This window comes from Pogona vitticeps, chromosome W (genome assembly GCF_051106095.1).
Source record: "Pogona vitticeps strain Pit_001003342236 chromosome W, PviZW2.1, whole genome shotgun sequence".
NCBI lineage: Eukaryota > Metazoa > Chordata > Lepidosauria > Squamata > Agamidae > Pogona > Pogona vitticeps.
In genome coordinates this window covers 91,860-107,850 of record NC_135798.1, presented here as the reverse complement: position 1 = coordinate 107,850, position 15,991 = coordinate 91,860, and the positions used below count along the sequence as shown (strand labels likewise).

The following is a 15,991-nucleotide window of genomic DNA, read 5'->3' as shown; positions in this document are numbered from 1 at the left end:
AAAAAACCCCAATTCCCACTTGGGGCTTTCATGGAACTTCCCCCAAGCTTTCCAACAAAAGGGGTTTCCTGGGGGGAGGGGTCACGGCTGGAGAAGGTTGTGTGGGGGGAGGGGAAAACAAGCAAAACGGGGGGGGGGAGAGACGAGCCTGAGGGGATTCCGCGAGAAAACACATACACACAAATGTCGTCGTCTAGTCATTTAGTCGTGTCCGACTCTTCGTGACCCCATGGACCAGAGCATGCCAGGCCCTCCTGTCTTCCACTGCCTCCTGGAGTTGGGTCAAATTCAGGTTGGTTGCTTCGATGACACTGTCCAACCATCTCATCCTCGGTCGTCCCCTTCTCCTCTTGCCTTCACACTTTCCCAACATCAAGGTCTTTTCCAAGGAATCTTCTCTTCTCATGAGATGGCCAAAGTACTGGAGCCTCAGCTTCAGGATCTGTCCTTCCAGGGAGCACTCGGGGTTGATTTCCTTTAGAACTGATAGGTTTGTTCTCCTTGCAGTCCAGGGGATTCTCAAGAGCCTCCTCCAGCACCACAATTCAAAGGCATCAATTCTTCGGCGGTCAGCTTTCTTTATGGTCCAGCTCTCACTTCCATACATCACTACAGGGAAAACCATAGCTTTGACTATGCGGACTTTTGTTGGCAAGGTGATGTCTCTGCTTTTTAAGATGTTGTCAAGGTTTGTCATCGCTTTCCTCCCAAGAAGCAGGCGTCTTTTAATTTCGGGGCTGCTGTCTTCATCTGCAGCAATCATGGAGCCCAAGAAAATAAAATCTGTCACTGCCTCCATATCTTCCCCTTCTATTTCCCAGGAGGTGATGGGACCAGTGGCCATGATCTTCGTTTTTTTGATGTTGAGCTTCAGACCATTTTTTGCACTCTCCTCTTTCACCCTCATTACAAGGTTCCTTAATTCCCCCTCACTTTCTGCCATCAGAGTGGTATCATCTGCATATCGGAGGTTGTTGATATTTCTTCCTGCAATCTTAATTCCGGCTTGGGTTTCTTCCAGTCCAGCCTTCCGCATGATGTATTCTGCATATAAGTTAAATAAGCAGGGAGACAATATACACCCCTGTCGTACTCCTTTCCCAATTTTGAACCATTCAGTTGCGCCGTATCCAGTTCTGACTGTTGCTTCCTGTCCCACATATAGGTTTCTCAGGAGACAGATAAAGTGGTCAGGCACTCCCATTTCTTTAAGAACTTGCCATAGTTTGCTGTGGTCCACACAGTCAAAGGCTTTTGCATAGTCAATGAAGCAGAAGTAGATATTTTTCTGGAACTCTCTGGCTTTCTCCATAATCCAGCGCAAGTTAGCAATTTGGTCTCGAGTTCCTCTGCCTCTTCGGAATCCAGCTTCTACTTCTGGGAGTTCTCGGTCCACATACTGCTGAAGCCTACTGTACCTTGGAGGATTTTGAGCATAACCTTGCTAGCGTGCGAAATGAGTGCAATTGTGCGGTAGTTGGAGCATTCTTTGGCACTGCCTTTCTTTGGGATTGGGATGTAGACTGATCTTTTCCAATCCTCTGGCCACTGTTGAGTTTTCCAAACTTGCTGGCATATTGAATGTAGCACCTTAAGAGCATCATCCTTTAAGATTTTATACACACAAACACACAGACACAAACAGAGGGCCCGGGTGCCTTGCTGGGAAGGGGGGCTCGGAGTATCGGGATCTTGGCCCTGCCCTGACTTCCCATCTCTCTTTCCACATGCACACACACATACACAAGCCCCACTGAAGATTCACACACACACACACACACACACACACACACAGAGAGAGAGAGAGAGAGAGAGAATACACACACACAGAGAGAGAAGGGGAAGAGGAACGGAAAGGCCCCTCCTGGGACCCCCCTCCCCGAGGAGTGTGGGGGGGAGCGAGTGGGAACCTCTTTCTATGGACCCCCCCACTGCTCTTCCCCCTCCCTCCTCTTCCCCCCCCAAATGGCCCCACCTCCGTCCGATCCTGAAGCCGGAAAGAGGCTAGAAAGAAACAGGGAGGAGGGGCAGGGTGAGAAGGAGGGAGGGAGGGGCATGGCCTCCACTTCCGGTCCCGGTGGGGGGGGAGAAGCAGCGCCGGAAGCAGCCCCTCCTCCCCCACTTTCGTAGCTCTACATTCTTCCTCTCTTTCCGTTCCCCCCCCTCAGCCTTTCGCGTCCTGCTCATCGTCGTCGTCGTCATCATCATCATCATCATCGTCGGGTAATCGCTTAGTAAACATACAGTCTTTAAGAGGACGGGGGGGGGGCGAGGCCAGCGGCGTGGGAAAGAAGGAACGGACGGACGGACGGGGGGAGGGAGGAGAGGACCCCCCGCCCCTTCCCCCCCGCGACTCCTCTCTTCCCATCGTTTCCATCCTGAGGGGCGGGGAAGGGGGGGCTGCCTATGGGCACGCGCGCACACACACACACACACACACACGAACGACTCCACTGCCCCCCCCCGTGGATCAAAGTGGGGGAATGGGCGGGAGGAGCTATTGGGGGGGAGGAAACTGCTGCTGCTTTCCCGCCTTCCAGGCCAGGATCCGCCCCCGCCGCCCCCCCTCGCCCCCCCGGCTTCCTCCCTGAAGGGGGACAAGGAGGGAACCCGGGGCTGGGGGGGGTTCGGGGCAAGGGGCGCCTTGCTCTCTGGGACACCCTACCGGACACCGCATCCTGTGGCAACGAGTTCCACAGACTAACATGCTAAGTCAAGAAATATTTTCTCGGTTCTTACTCTAGCAGCACCCCATTGGAGTGGAGGTCCCCTGACGGTTCTGGTATTGCATGAGAGGGGAAAGAGCTTTCTGCTCTATCCATTTGATCCACCCCGATTCATAATTTCATATATCCGAATCATGGCAGGCGCTCATCGAGAGGAGGTGCCCCCTCTGCCCCCCTCCTCTGGCTCCCTCCCTTCTGCCTCCCCTCCAGCTCCACCCTTGTCTTTTTTGAGGGGCAGCGACCAGAACTAGATGCCCCACGCCCGGGGGGGGTGGTGGAGGCCTTGGTCCTCCTGGGTCTTCCCTTTCGCTGCTGCTCTTTCTCCTCCAGCGCCTCCGTTGACACGAAGCTTTCTGCTCGAGACTCCCAAGGATGATGGACATTAGACTTCGACTTCCTTTTAGAGCTCTTCTCACTGCTCTGGTTCTCTCAAGGCTTCTTCCCCACAGGGCCACCCGTTTGACACGCCTTGCATGCGCACACCGTATCACACTCAGGCACAAAGACAAACATTGCACAAACATTTGCAGATCCTCACAACTGAAGCATCTCTTCCCCCCATCGTCCCTTTGACCTTTTTGCTTTGATCTCTTTGTCTATTATTTATTTAGCTTTTATACCGCCCACCTAGACAGATCTACTCTGCGCACGGTTTACAGTCCAAAAAAGGCAATAAAATTAAATCATCAATAAAAAGATCAAAACAAGCCAAAAACCAGAAGAAAAAAGCCTAAGCAGTGGCGGGACGGATTTAATACCCTTTCCCTTTATTGTGTTACCTGAAATGTAGCTGGACAAGTCCACTGATCTGCCCTCCTCTCCTGGGTCTCTCCCCTTTCTTTTGTCCCACTTCCTCCAGATTAAAACTTTTCCTTCCTCCCTTTCCTTCCTTTCTGCTCCCTGTCAAACCCCTGTGAGCTCTGATCCCTGGTCGCAAGATCCCCAGGTTCTGCCTTGGTTTTATTCTCAGCTGTGCTCTGTTATGAAACGGATATTTCACCTATTATTTTCACTCTGTTTCCGTATCACCTGGCAGGACAAAGTCCCAAACAGAGTAGTCCTAGAACGAGCTGGATTATTCAGCATGAATACATTACTGAAACAGCGCCGTCTACGTTGGCTTGGGCACGTCGTGAGAATGGCTGGTGGTCGGATTCCAAAAGATCTCCTGTATGGAGAATTAGTGCAGGGAAGCCGCCCCCGAGGGAGACCACAGCTGCGATACAAGGATATCTGCAAGCGGGATCTGAAGGCCTTAGGAATGGACCTCAACAGATGGGAAACCTTGACGTCTGAGTGTTCAGCCTGGAGGCAGGCGGTGCAACATGGCCTCTCCCAATTTGAAGAGACACTTGTACAGCAGACTGAGGCAAAGAGGCAGTCCCGAAACAAGCAAAACCAGGGAGCTGGACAGGGGACAGATTGGATTTGTCTCCAGTGTGGAAGGGATTGTCACTCTCGAATTGGCCTTCTCAGCCACACGATATGCTGTTCCAAGTCCTCCATACAGAGCACTATACCATAGTCTCTCGAGACTGAAGGATGCCTATGATCTATGATCTTTCCGTATATCTGATGACGTGGGGATGTCCACAGGCTGGCTCTGGTCCTGATGCCGGCCAGAAGAAACAACAAAGGCTCCTTGGGCTGAGAAAAGCCAAGAAAGGCCTGAGCCAAGATGGGAAACTCCCATGACTTCGAGCAGCCGATCTCTCTAGGACAGGATCCGAGGGCTCAGCCGGTATTTATAACAATACTCATGGCAATGGAAGGGCCACAAGAACTCCCCCCCTCCTCCTTCTGCTGGCCTTGAGGCAGCCATGAGGGCCCTTCTTCTCTCATGATCTTCAGAGACAGAGCCCAACCCTTGGCTGGATCCCCAGTGAGAGGCCCTTCCCTTTCCTTTCCCCACCAGGTCACAAACAGAAGAATCAGAATTATACAGATCCACTTCTGCTGCTGCTAAAAAAAAAATGTGAAAAAGGGAGGGAGAGAGAGAGAAGTGAAGCCTGCCAATGACAGAAAATCTATTTCCAGCTTCTCGGAGTGTAGATATTCCCCATTGGTAGAAATGTGTGCCTCCAATGTGAACAAAAATAGCAGAGTCTACTCGCAAGTAAAACATAATGAATGGACTGTTTTAAATGACAAGTTGTATATCTTAGTTAAGAATACAACTTCATTTCTCAGTTCCTTAATAACCATTGGGTGGATGCCATCTGGGCCCGGTGACTTATTGATCTTTACTTTATCAATTAGGTTTTAAAAATCTTCTATTTTAATCTGATTCAATTCATTAGTCAGCAAAGGTTGTTTGGGCAGCGGAATCTGCCTAAAGTCTTCTGTTGTGAAGACAAATTCAAAGAACTCATTTAATTTCTCTGCAATCTCCAAGTCTCCCTTTACTTCCCCTTTCCGTCCCTCCTCATCCAGAGGGCCAATCACTTTTTATACCCCTATATATTGTATATTATATTTGTACAAAGCAAAGAAATAGAGAAAAATAATAGAAAAGGAAAAAACAGAGATCTGTTCAAGAAAAATGGAGATAAAAACAGAACATTTTGTGCAAAGATGGACATGATAAAGGACAAAAATGTACAAACCATGAGAAGAGGCAGGATATAAATCCCAGGTGTTAAAGGAAGACATGGTTAAAGAAACTGAAGGGAAAGATTGGAGTAAAATGCGGAATAACAGAATTATGAAACACAAATGTCCATAAGGGTTAAAGAAAATTGCTACAAAGTAAAATGGAGAGGGCATTTAATTTCGGTGGCATTGAATATATTAAATAATAATGCATCATCTCTGTGCTGAAGGTGTAAAATATTTACATATGTGGTAGGAAGGAAAGGATGCTGGTTTTAAAAGAGATTAGGCGAAATAACTTGATTGAATCCATGATTGCCTTATTGAATGTAGTTAATAATAACCAAAGGAAGAAAGAAGAAAAGGAATTAACTATTATATGGTGCGTATGGCAAGTTTAAAGCAATATGGAATATTTTTCAAGACTTTTTCTTTTGGAAAGGGAAGAGGGGTAGCCCAGGAGAATGATCCATGTGCTTTTGGAGAAAAACAGGGTGCTACTAAATGCAAAAATAACCATCATCGTAACCCTGATCTAGTCCCTAGGGGAAAGGTGGCAAGAGGTGGAGAAAGGTTGATGTGATTAATGTGGGTTAATTTCAGCTGATGGGATGGTGTGTATTGTAATTTGTATCCTCTCTTTATTTTCTCTTTGTGGTTTTCTTTTCAACAATGAAGAGGTCCATCAGATCCTATAATCTCTGTCTTCATGTATCATTCATCCCTTGATCTGACATTGGGATTCAAAACGGAAACATTCTCCCTCGATGTCCTCTCCTTATGACCAAAGACCATCCTCAAACTTTATTTCAATGATGTTTCTGCAAGAGAGTCAATAAGTGTTGGGGAAATGATGGAGAAAGATCTTGGAAAATTAAAAAAAACTGTGGAAACCTTGGGAGAGTCATCCCCAATTCACATTTATGCACGTATGCATGTACAGTGGTGCCCCGCATAGCGACGTTAATCCGTTCCGGATTGTCGCTATCCGGAAACATCGCAATGTGGGTGGGAAAACCCCATAGAAACGCATTAAACTTCGTTTGATGCGTTCCTATGAGGCCCAAACTCACCATTATGCGAAGATCCTCCATAGCACTGCCATTTTCGCACCCTCGGTAAGCGAGGAAATTGCGTGAAAATGGTTGCAGTGGCCATTTTGGAGCCGCCGATCAGCTGGCCGAAGATGGTGCCAGCACTGGGGCAGGAAGGTGGGGGAAGGTTCCCCCGCCCTCCTGAGCGCACGCCGGCTTTTTCGGCCAGCTGACCGGCCGGCACTCGGCCAGGAGGGCAGAGGAAGGCTCCTCCTCCCGAGCGCACCCCTGCTTTTTTGGCCGGTGCTCGGCCAGGAGGGCGGAGGAAGGCTCCTCCTCCCAAGTGCATCCTGGCTTTTTCAGCCGGCGCTTGGCCAGGAGAGTGGAGGAAGGCTCCTCCTTCCTCCTTCCGAGCGCACCCTCGCTTTTTTGGCTGGCTGACCGGCCGGCTCCCCCACCCTCCTCCCCAGCGCCCGCTGGCATTTTCCCCCAGCTGGGGGCCTATGGGGCCCCATAGGGAACATCGCAATGCGATTGCAAAAGCGATCACAAAATCTTCTGCGCTATGCAGATTGCCTGTTAAGCGAGGCACCACTGTATCTTTGCCAAGAAAACCCCATGAACAGAAACAAAGGGCTAAAAGATATGATGCTGGAAGATGGGCCCCTCAGGTCGGAAGGCGTCCAACATGCTACTGAGGAAGAGCGGAGGACAATTACAAGTAGCTTCAGAGGTAGTGAAGTGGTTGGGCCAAAGCCGAAAGGACGCTCAGCTGTGGACATGCCTGGAAGTGAAAGGAATGTCCGATGCTGCAAAGAAAAATACAGTGGTGCCTCACTTGACAACAATAATCCGTTCCATTCAAATCGCTGTTAAGTGAAATCGTAGTCAAGCGAAATGAAAAAACCATTGAAATGAATTGAAAACCTTTCAATGCGTTCCAATGGGCGAAATGCCTCGTCAGGCAGTGAAGATCCTCCATAGGGTGGCCATTTCCTGGTACCTGTTAAGCGAGGAATCCGTGCTAAAAAACAGCGGGGAGCCATTTTGCACAGCGGGGAGCCATTTTGACAGCCGCCGATTAGCTATTCCAAAACCATTGTTGTGAAAAATCGGTTCCCGAAGCAGGGAACTGATCATCGTGAAGCGAATTTTCCCCATAGGAACATCGTTTTATAATCGCAATACTGATCGCAAAAAAACCATCATAAAGCAGATTCATCATTTAACGAGGTAATCAGTAAGCGAGGCACCACTGTACTGCATAGGAACCTAGAATGTAAGATCTATGAACCTTGGGAAGCTGGATGTAGTAAAACAGGAGATGGCAGAAATAAACATTGACATGCTGGGCATCAGTGAAATAAGTGGATGGGAATGGGCAAATTCACTTCAGATAGTTATCATATCTACTGTACTATTGTGGGCAAGAATCCCGTAGAAGAAATGGGAGTAGCCCTCATAGTCAACAAGAGTGGGCAAAGCTCTACTGGGATATAATCTCAAAAGTGATAGAATGATTTCAATACAAATCCAAGGCAGACGTTTCAACATCACAGTAATCCAAGTTTATGCACCAACCACCAATACTGAAGAGGCTGAAATTGACCAATCCTATGAAGACTTACAACACTTTCTATAATTGACACCAATGAAAGATGTTCTTCTCATTCCAGGGGATTGGAATGCTAAAGTAGGGAGCCAAGAGATAAAAGGGACAACAGGGAAGTTTGGCCTTGGAGTCCAGAATGAAGCAGGGCAAAGGCTAATAGAGTTTCATCAAGACAACAAGCTGGTCATCACAAACATTGTTTTCCAACAACACAAGTGGCGCCTCTACACATGGAAATCACTAGATGGGCAATACTGTAATCAGATTCATTATATTCTCTGCAGCCAAAGATGGAGAAGCTCTATATAGTCAGCAAAAACAAGACCTGGAGCCAATTGTGACTCTGATTATCAGCTTCTTATAGCAAAATTCAAGCTTAAACTTAAGAAAGTAGGAAAAACCATGGGCTTAGTCAGGTATAATCAAAACCAGAGGTCTTCAACCTTTTTCATACTCCAGACTGGCTGAGCCTCTGAGGGAGGTGCTCATGCTTTCTGACGCATGCGCAAAGAGGTTGTTGAGCGTGCACGCCTCTGGCCTCTTCTCCCAATGCTTCGTACATGCGCAGGAGTGCCTGCCCACCCTGCATGCAGGAGCATACGTGAAGGGGTGAGGGAGCACGTGCCAGCGGTGGCGGAAGCCTGGGAGTCTGGGCATGGCTGGGGGGCTCCCTTGGCCACTCACCTCTTGACGGGCTCCAACGAGGCCGGGGGCCCTCCTCCCTGCTCTCTGTGGTGGGAAATTCAAATGGCAAGGAGCAACGAGGACCCACGCAGCCGCCCTGGGGAGCAGCCACTGGTGCCGGTTCAGCGGTGCTTTAATTCAAGCCAAAGAGAACAGCAAATCCATTACCAACCCATTGTTCTTCATTTTGGTACTGAAGAAATAAGCAAACAAAAGTGGGGGAAGAAGCTATTTAGGGCAGATATCTGAGTGCATACCCTTAGGGGGGGGAAAGACAATGTAAGGTGACAAGAAAGAGCAGGAGGATTAGTAGCACATGGGGGGGGGTTTGCTGTAATTCTGTAGGGAAAACTACAAATTCTGGCACCTTCAGAAGGAAGGAAGGTAAGTCGAACGAGCGTGGGTGTTTAGATGATAAATGGAGGGGGATGTTGAGGCAGGCGGGAGATGCTGGAAAACGACCGGGATGAGGAGGAGATGAGGTTCAAAGTCCACCAGGAAGAAGGGGGTGAAGAGAAACGGGGAAAAGACCCATAGATGTAAAGACGAGAAGGGAATTAAGCGACATGTGAATAATTCCCAACTCCCTCCTCAGCTTGGACATCACGGAAACTTTCACCAAGGCTTGGAAAGAGAAAAATGGAACAACAAATAAAAAAGACATGGACCATGAAGGGGGAATGGGGACTTTCAGGCTTCCTCCCCCTCCCCTCCTCCCCATGGCTCTAGGTGTGGCTTTGAGCCCACTCATCTCCCTCCAGTTGCCCCCCCCGCTGAGAGACATGCTCTCCATTCGTACCCAGTGCTGCCCTTGTGAGGGTGGTGGAGAGCAGATTCCTAGAGAGCCCCTTCACCTCCACTCACCCTATTTTGCCCGATGACAACTCTTCCCTCCCTCCTGTCAAGTGGCGCCCATTCCCCACCCTCCTGACTTGTGTTGACAGAGCCCGCCTGACAGCTTGGCAATGCCTCACCTCACCCCTGGGTCCTGATGCCTCCTTCAGGAAGGGGGCCCTGGGAAGGCTGGCAGATTCAGGGGAAAAGGAGGGCTGCTGAGGGTGGCTAGGAGTGCCCACCCCAGCCTTGTTGGAGCCCACCAAGAGGCGAGCAGCCACAGCACCCGGCCATGCTCAGCCTCTCAGCTCTGGGGCACCCCTGTTACTATCACAACCACCATGCCGCAAAGACAGACCTCCCGGTCCCCCCGCACTGCCTCCCCTCCCCATAGCTGCTTTGCGTGTGCATTTGTGAAGGACTGCTCATGCTGGTGCTGGCATGTGTGTATACACAAAGCAGCTGTGGGGAGGAGACTGCATGCAGGGGAGGAGGTCTTTCTTCAGGGCCCGATCCGGCTCAGGCAGACCGGAGGTTGATTACCTCTGATCTAAACCAAATCCCTTATGAATACATAGTGGAAGTAAAGAACAGATTTAAGGAACTCGATTTGGTGGACAGAGTTCCTGAAGAACTATGGATGAAGGCTCGTAACATTGTCCAGGAGGCAGCAACAAAAACCATCCCAAAGTAAAGAAAATACAAGAAAGCAAAGTGGCTGTTGAACCAGGCCTTACAAATAGCACAGAAGAAAAACAAAATGCAAAGGAGATAGAGAAAGTTACAGAAAACTGAACACAGACTTCCAAAGAATAGGAAGGAGAGACAAGAAGGCCTTCTTAAATGAAGAGTGCAAAGAAATAGAGGAAAATAATATCTATTTATTTATTTATTTGATTTATGCCCCGTCCATCTGGTCTAAAATAGAAAAGGAAAAAACAGAGATCTGTTCAAGAAAATTGTTGATATTAAAGGAACATTTTGTGCAAAGATGGACATGATAAAGGACAAAAATGGGACTGTAGCACCCGAACTCCGGGTCAAGAAGTGCTGATAGGAGTGCCGTCTCACCCCAAGGCGACTGTAGGCACGCAGACAGCTCCTCGTCCTTTCCCTTCTAAGTTGATACATCAAGCTGTGGACACTACTGACTTGGAAAAGGGACTGAAAGGGTTATCTGTGACGACCCAGACACCACGGGTTTTGGCGGGAAAGGAGGAGGGGGAAGGGCAGTAGTGGAGGCAGGAGCAGGGGAGTTGGTTGGTACTCGGGACATCATCCTGGGTGGATGGGAGTTCGTGTGGATGCGGGACCCATGGACTGGGAAGTGGGAACAGGTCCGAGTGCCTAAGGAAGAGGCAGAAAACCGAAGGAAGAGGGGACTGCCTCAATGCCCGTCGTACTGGGGAGAGACCGAGACCCGAGAGTGGCAGCGTAAGCTGAGGGAAGAGAAGGAGGCTGTGGAGAGGGAACGTGAGGCAAAAAGGGCATGGCATATGGAGGAGTTGAGAAAGCTGGGGTGCTTCCTGGGCCCTGGGACACCCAGCTTGGTGAAGGATCCCCATTCTGGGGATGGAGTGGGGATGAGGAGACCACCCCTCTGTTAATCCCCGATCCTGAAGACGGGGTACCCCAAAACCCCAAAAGGGTTCAGGCTGGTCCATGGGCCCCGAAGTCATCTAACCCTTTTGGAAATGAAGACTGGTTGCCCCTGTCGGAGCTGTTACTCCCTCAGGAGAAGTTTGTTCCCAGTTTGTTGGACATTTCTCTACCTATCCCTCCGTTAATAAATGAAGCCGAGTTTGTTGATTTGAAAACGTCTCATGATTTATTGGAAATGGGGGAGGCGAAGACTAGCGAACCCTCACAGGAACAGACCTAGCAGAAGCAGAAGATATCAAGAGGTGGCAAGAAGGAATTATATCAGAAAGATCTGGATGTCCCAGACAATCCAGGTAGTGTGGTTGCTGACCTTGAGCCGGACATCCTGGAGAGTGAAGTCAAGTGGGGCTTACAAAGCATGGCTAACAACAAGGTCAGTGGAGGTACTGGCATTCCAGTGGAACTATTTAAAATCTTAAAAGATGATGCTGTTAAGGTATTACATTCAATATGCCAGTTAGTTTGGAAAACTCAACAGTGGCCAGAGGACTGGAAAAGATCAGTCTATATCCAAATCCCAAAGAAGGTCAGTGCCAAAGAATGCTCCAACTAATGTATAACTGCACTCATTTCACACGCTACCAAGGCTATGCTCAAAATCCTCCAAGGTAGGCTTCAGAGTATGTGGACCAAGAACTCCCAGAAGTCAAGCTGAATTTCAAAGTGGAAGAGGAACTACAGATCAAATTGCCAACATGCGTTGTATTATAGAGAAAGCCAGAGAATTCCAGAAATACATCTACTTCTGCTTCAGACTACGCAAAAGCCTTTGACTGTGTAGGCCACAACAAACTTTGGCAAGTCCTTAAAGAAAGTAGAGCGCCTGACCACCTTATCTATCTCCTGAGAAACCAATACGTGGGACAGGAAGCAGCAGTCAGAACTGGATATGGAAACACTGATTGGTTCAAAATTGGGAAAGGAGGACAACAAGGCTGTATATTTTGCCCCTGCTTATTCAACTTACATGCAGAATACATCATGCGAAAGGCCAGACTGGAGGAATCCCAAACCAGAATCAAGATTGCAGGAAGAAATATCAACCTCAGATATGCAGATGATCCCACTCTGATGGCAGAAAGAATCTCTTAATGAGGGTGAAAGGGAGAGCGCCAAAAACAGTCTGAAGCTCAACATAAAAAAAAACTAAGATCGTGGCCACTAGGCCCATCACCTCCTGGGAAATAGAACGGGACGGCATGGAGGCAGTGACAAAGTGTTCTTTCTTGGGCTCCATGATCGCTGCAGATGGTGACAGCAGCCAAAAAAATTAAAACATCTGCTTCTTCAGAGGAAAGCAATTATAAACCTAGACAGCATCTTAAAAAGCAGATACATCAACTTGCCGACAAAGGTCCGCATAGTCAAAGCTATGGTTTTTCCAGTAGTGATGTATTTAAGTGAGAGCTGGACCATAAAGAAAGCTGACAAAGCATTGATGCTTTTGAACTGTGGTGCTGGAGGAGGTCTCTATCCATTCTAAAGGAAATCAACCCTCAGTGCTCACTGGAAGGACAGATCCTGAAGCTCCCCAGTGTGGGTCCTTTGATGTACCCCCTAAGCTGACCACTGCGACTGAAGCTCTTTCCACATTCTATGCATTTATATGGTTTCTCCCCAGTGTGAGTCCTTTGATGTAATCTAAAGGCATCACTGCGACTAAAGCTCTTTCCACATTCCATGCATTTATGTGGTTTCTCTCCAGTATGGGTCCTTTGATGTACCCTAAGCTGACTACTCTGACTAAAGCTCTTTCCACATTCCATGCATTTATGTGGTTTCTCCCCAGTATGGGTCCTGCTTCTTGGGAGGAAAGCAATGACAAACCTTGACAGCATCTTAAAAAGCAGAGACATCACCTTGCCAACAAAAGTCCGAATAGTCAAAGCTATGGTTTTTCCTGTAGTGTTGTATGGAAGTGAGAGCTGGACCATAAAGAAAGCTGACCGCCGAAGAATTGATGCCTTTGAATTGTGGTGCTGGGGGAGACTCTTGAGAGTTCCCTGGACTGGAAAGAGAACAAACCTATCAATTCTAAAGGAAATCAACCCCGAGTGCTCATTGGAAGGACAGATCCTGAAGCTGAGGCTCCAGTACTTTGGCCATCTCATGAGAAGAGAAGACTCCTTGGAAAAGACTTTGATGCTGGGAAAGTGTGAAGGCAAGAGGAGAAGGGGACGACCGAGGATGAGATGGTTGGACAGTGTCATCGAAGCAACCAACATGAATTTGACACAACTCCGGGAGGCGGTGGAGGATAGGAGGGCGTGGCGTGCTCTGGTCCATGGGGTCACGAAGAGTCGGACACGACTAAACGACTGAACAAACATGGGTCCTTTGATGTACCCTAAGCTGACCACTGTGACTAAAGCTCTTTCCACATTCCATGCATTTATGTGGTTTCTCCCCAGTGTGGGTCCTTTGATGTGACCTAAGTTCACCATTCTGACTAAAGCTCTTTCCACATTCCATGCATTTATGTGGTTTTTCCCCAGTGTGAATTCTTTGATGAGAACTCAGGGCTTCGCTCCGACTGAAGCTCTTTCCACATTCCATGCATTTGTACGGTTTCTCCCCAGTGTGACTTCTTTGATGTGACCTAAGATTATCACTGCGACTAAAGCTCTTTCCACACTCCATGCATTCATGTGGTTTCTCCCAAGTGTGAGTCCTTTGATTCAACCTAAGGTCACCACTGTGACTTTGATATGACCTAATATGACCATTTTCACTGACGCTTTTTCCACATGCCATGCATTTATAGTTTCTTCCCTGTGTGAGTTCTTCGATGTGAACACAGATTTCTTCTCCCGCTGAAACTCTTTTCACATTCCATAATTTTTATATGATTTCTCCCCAGGGTGAGTTCTTTAAACAGAACTAGCGGCACTGGTCTGAAGCTGTCTCCACACTTCAGCCGTTTAAGCCATTTCTCCTTTAGCTCGTGGGTTTTTCTAAGCTTTTCTTTCCGGCTTCACACTTGACTCTTTTCAGGGCCAGAAGAAGTGGCTCTATATAATTCTGGCCATCGTGTTTGTTACCTGATAGAGAAAAAAGAAGATATCTTGAGAATGTAGCACAGAGCAGAATCTAACTGGAGGTTAAACCAAAGAGTTTGTTCTGTCTTTGACTCCTTTGAAAGGCATATGTCTCCTGAAGGTTTTACTGGCAACATTTGAAAAATTAGCCATATTGTGAAAACAGCATGGACTCCCCTTGCCTGAATTGATACTTCCAAAGGGACAGGGATGGGGAAATATAGTTCATTAATATGAACCAGTATCTGAAATAATATTAATCATGGGTCATCAAGTCAATTCTGACTGATGGCAAACCTTTTTGGGGGGTTTCTAGGTAGAGAATACTCAAAAGTCATTCCCCATTCCCTGCTTCTGGGACCCTGGAATTTCCCACACAGGCTGACCTTACCTGTGGAAGACACAGCGGGGAACCTCTGGTTCTGCAACCAGATATTTAAACCACTGACCTATCCAGCCAGCTTCTCAGAAATACAAGGAGAGGGTTTTATTAGAATTGAGGTTTTACAGGAAAAGTTCCATGGTTTACTTGCAAATTTCCTCCACTGTACAGTACTTAATTTAAAGGCTCTGGAAGTTCATAAATGTATTGAAAATGGTGAACCCATGAAAGGAGAAAGGGAAGGAAGAGTTTGATAACCTGGATTACTAAAAGGCCACTGTTGGCTCACATTTAGCTTGCTATCTACAACAATTCCCAGATCCCTCTCGCTCGTAGTTTTGCTGAGCCAAGTATCCCCCATCTTGTAACTCTGCAATTGGTTTCTTTTTCCAAGGTGCAGGACTTTGCACTTAACCGTGGCCAGGTAGGATCTTGCCAAAAAGAAGGGGAAAATATTATTAAATATAGTGGTGAGGGTTTATGGGTTAGGGGGTTTTTTAAGGAAAATAGTTAAAGTTTGAGGATATGTTACTATTGGGTGTTGCTTTGCTGGGGCATGCTGTCACAGTACGGGACCAAACGGAGATGTGATGCTAAAATGGAATGATTTAAAGTCTTGATAAAGATAAATGTTAATGGATGAAGAAGAAGATAAGTTAAACCCTACCAAGGATGGAAGAAGATATATTACAATATATAATAATATATGATATATATGAAAGAAGTGGTGCCCTGCATAGCGACGATAATCCGTTCCAAAAAAATCATCGCTATCCGGATTCGTCACTGTGCGGGGCAATAAAACCCCATAGGAATGCATTAAAACACGTTTAATGTGTTCCTTTGGGGGAAAAACTCACCGCTATGCGGAAATCCTCCATACAGCCGCCATTTTCGCCGCCCAGTATGAGAAGAAACCACGCGAAAACGCTGCGGGTGGCCATTTTGTTTACCCGGTGGCCATTTTGGAACCGCCAATCAGCTGTTTTCTAAACATCGCAATGCGAAATGCTTACCGATCATCGCAATGCAATGTTTTGCCATTTAAAACATTGCAATGTGATCGCTTTTGCGATCGCAATATCCACATCGCTATGTGGATTCGTCGTTAAACGGGGCACTTGATAAGCAAGGCACCACTATATACTATTACCACCCCTTCATGGATTGCTGCCTTGTTGTGGGGAAGGGGCTTGAGTAACTCAGAGAAGCTATGGGCTATGCCGTGCAGGTACACCCAAGACAGACAGGTCATAGTGGAGAGTTCTGACTAAACACAATCCATCTGGAGTATGAACTGGCAAGTCACTCCGTTATCTTTGCCAAGAATACCCATGAACAGAAACAAAAGGCTAAAAAATATGATGCTGGAAGATGGGCCCCTCAGGTTGGAAGGCGTCCAACAAGTTACTGAGGAAGAGCAGAGG

At 47.7% G+C, this 15,991-nt stretch overlaps 1 protein-coding gene across 1 annotated transcript in view; it reads right to left on the bottom strand.

Annotated features, from left to right (window-relative positions):
• Positions 1 to 15,991, bottom strand: part of LOC144584964 (uncharacterized) — a 65,410-nt gene that overhangs the window by 5,473 nt on the left and 43,946 nt on the right. The window contains 3 exon segments of the mRNA XM_078382328.1: positions 12,715 to 13,459; positions 13,461 to 13,910; positions 13,912 to 14,185. Coding sequence (XP_078238454.1) covers positions 12,715 to 13,459; positions 13,461 to 13,910; positions 13,912 to 13,980 — 1,264 coding nt within the window. The 5' untranslated portion in view covers positions 13,981 to 14,185.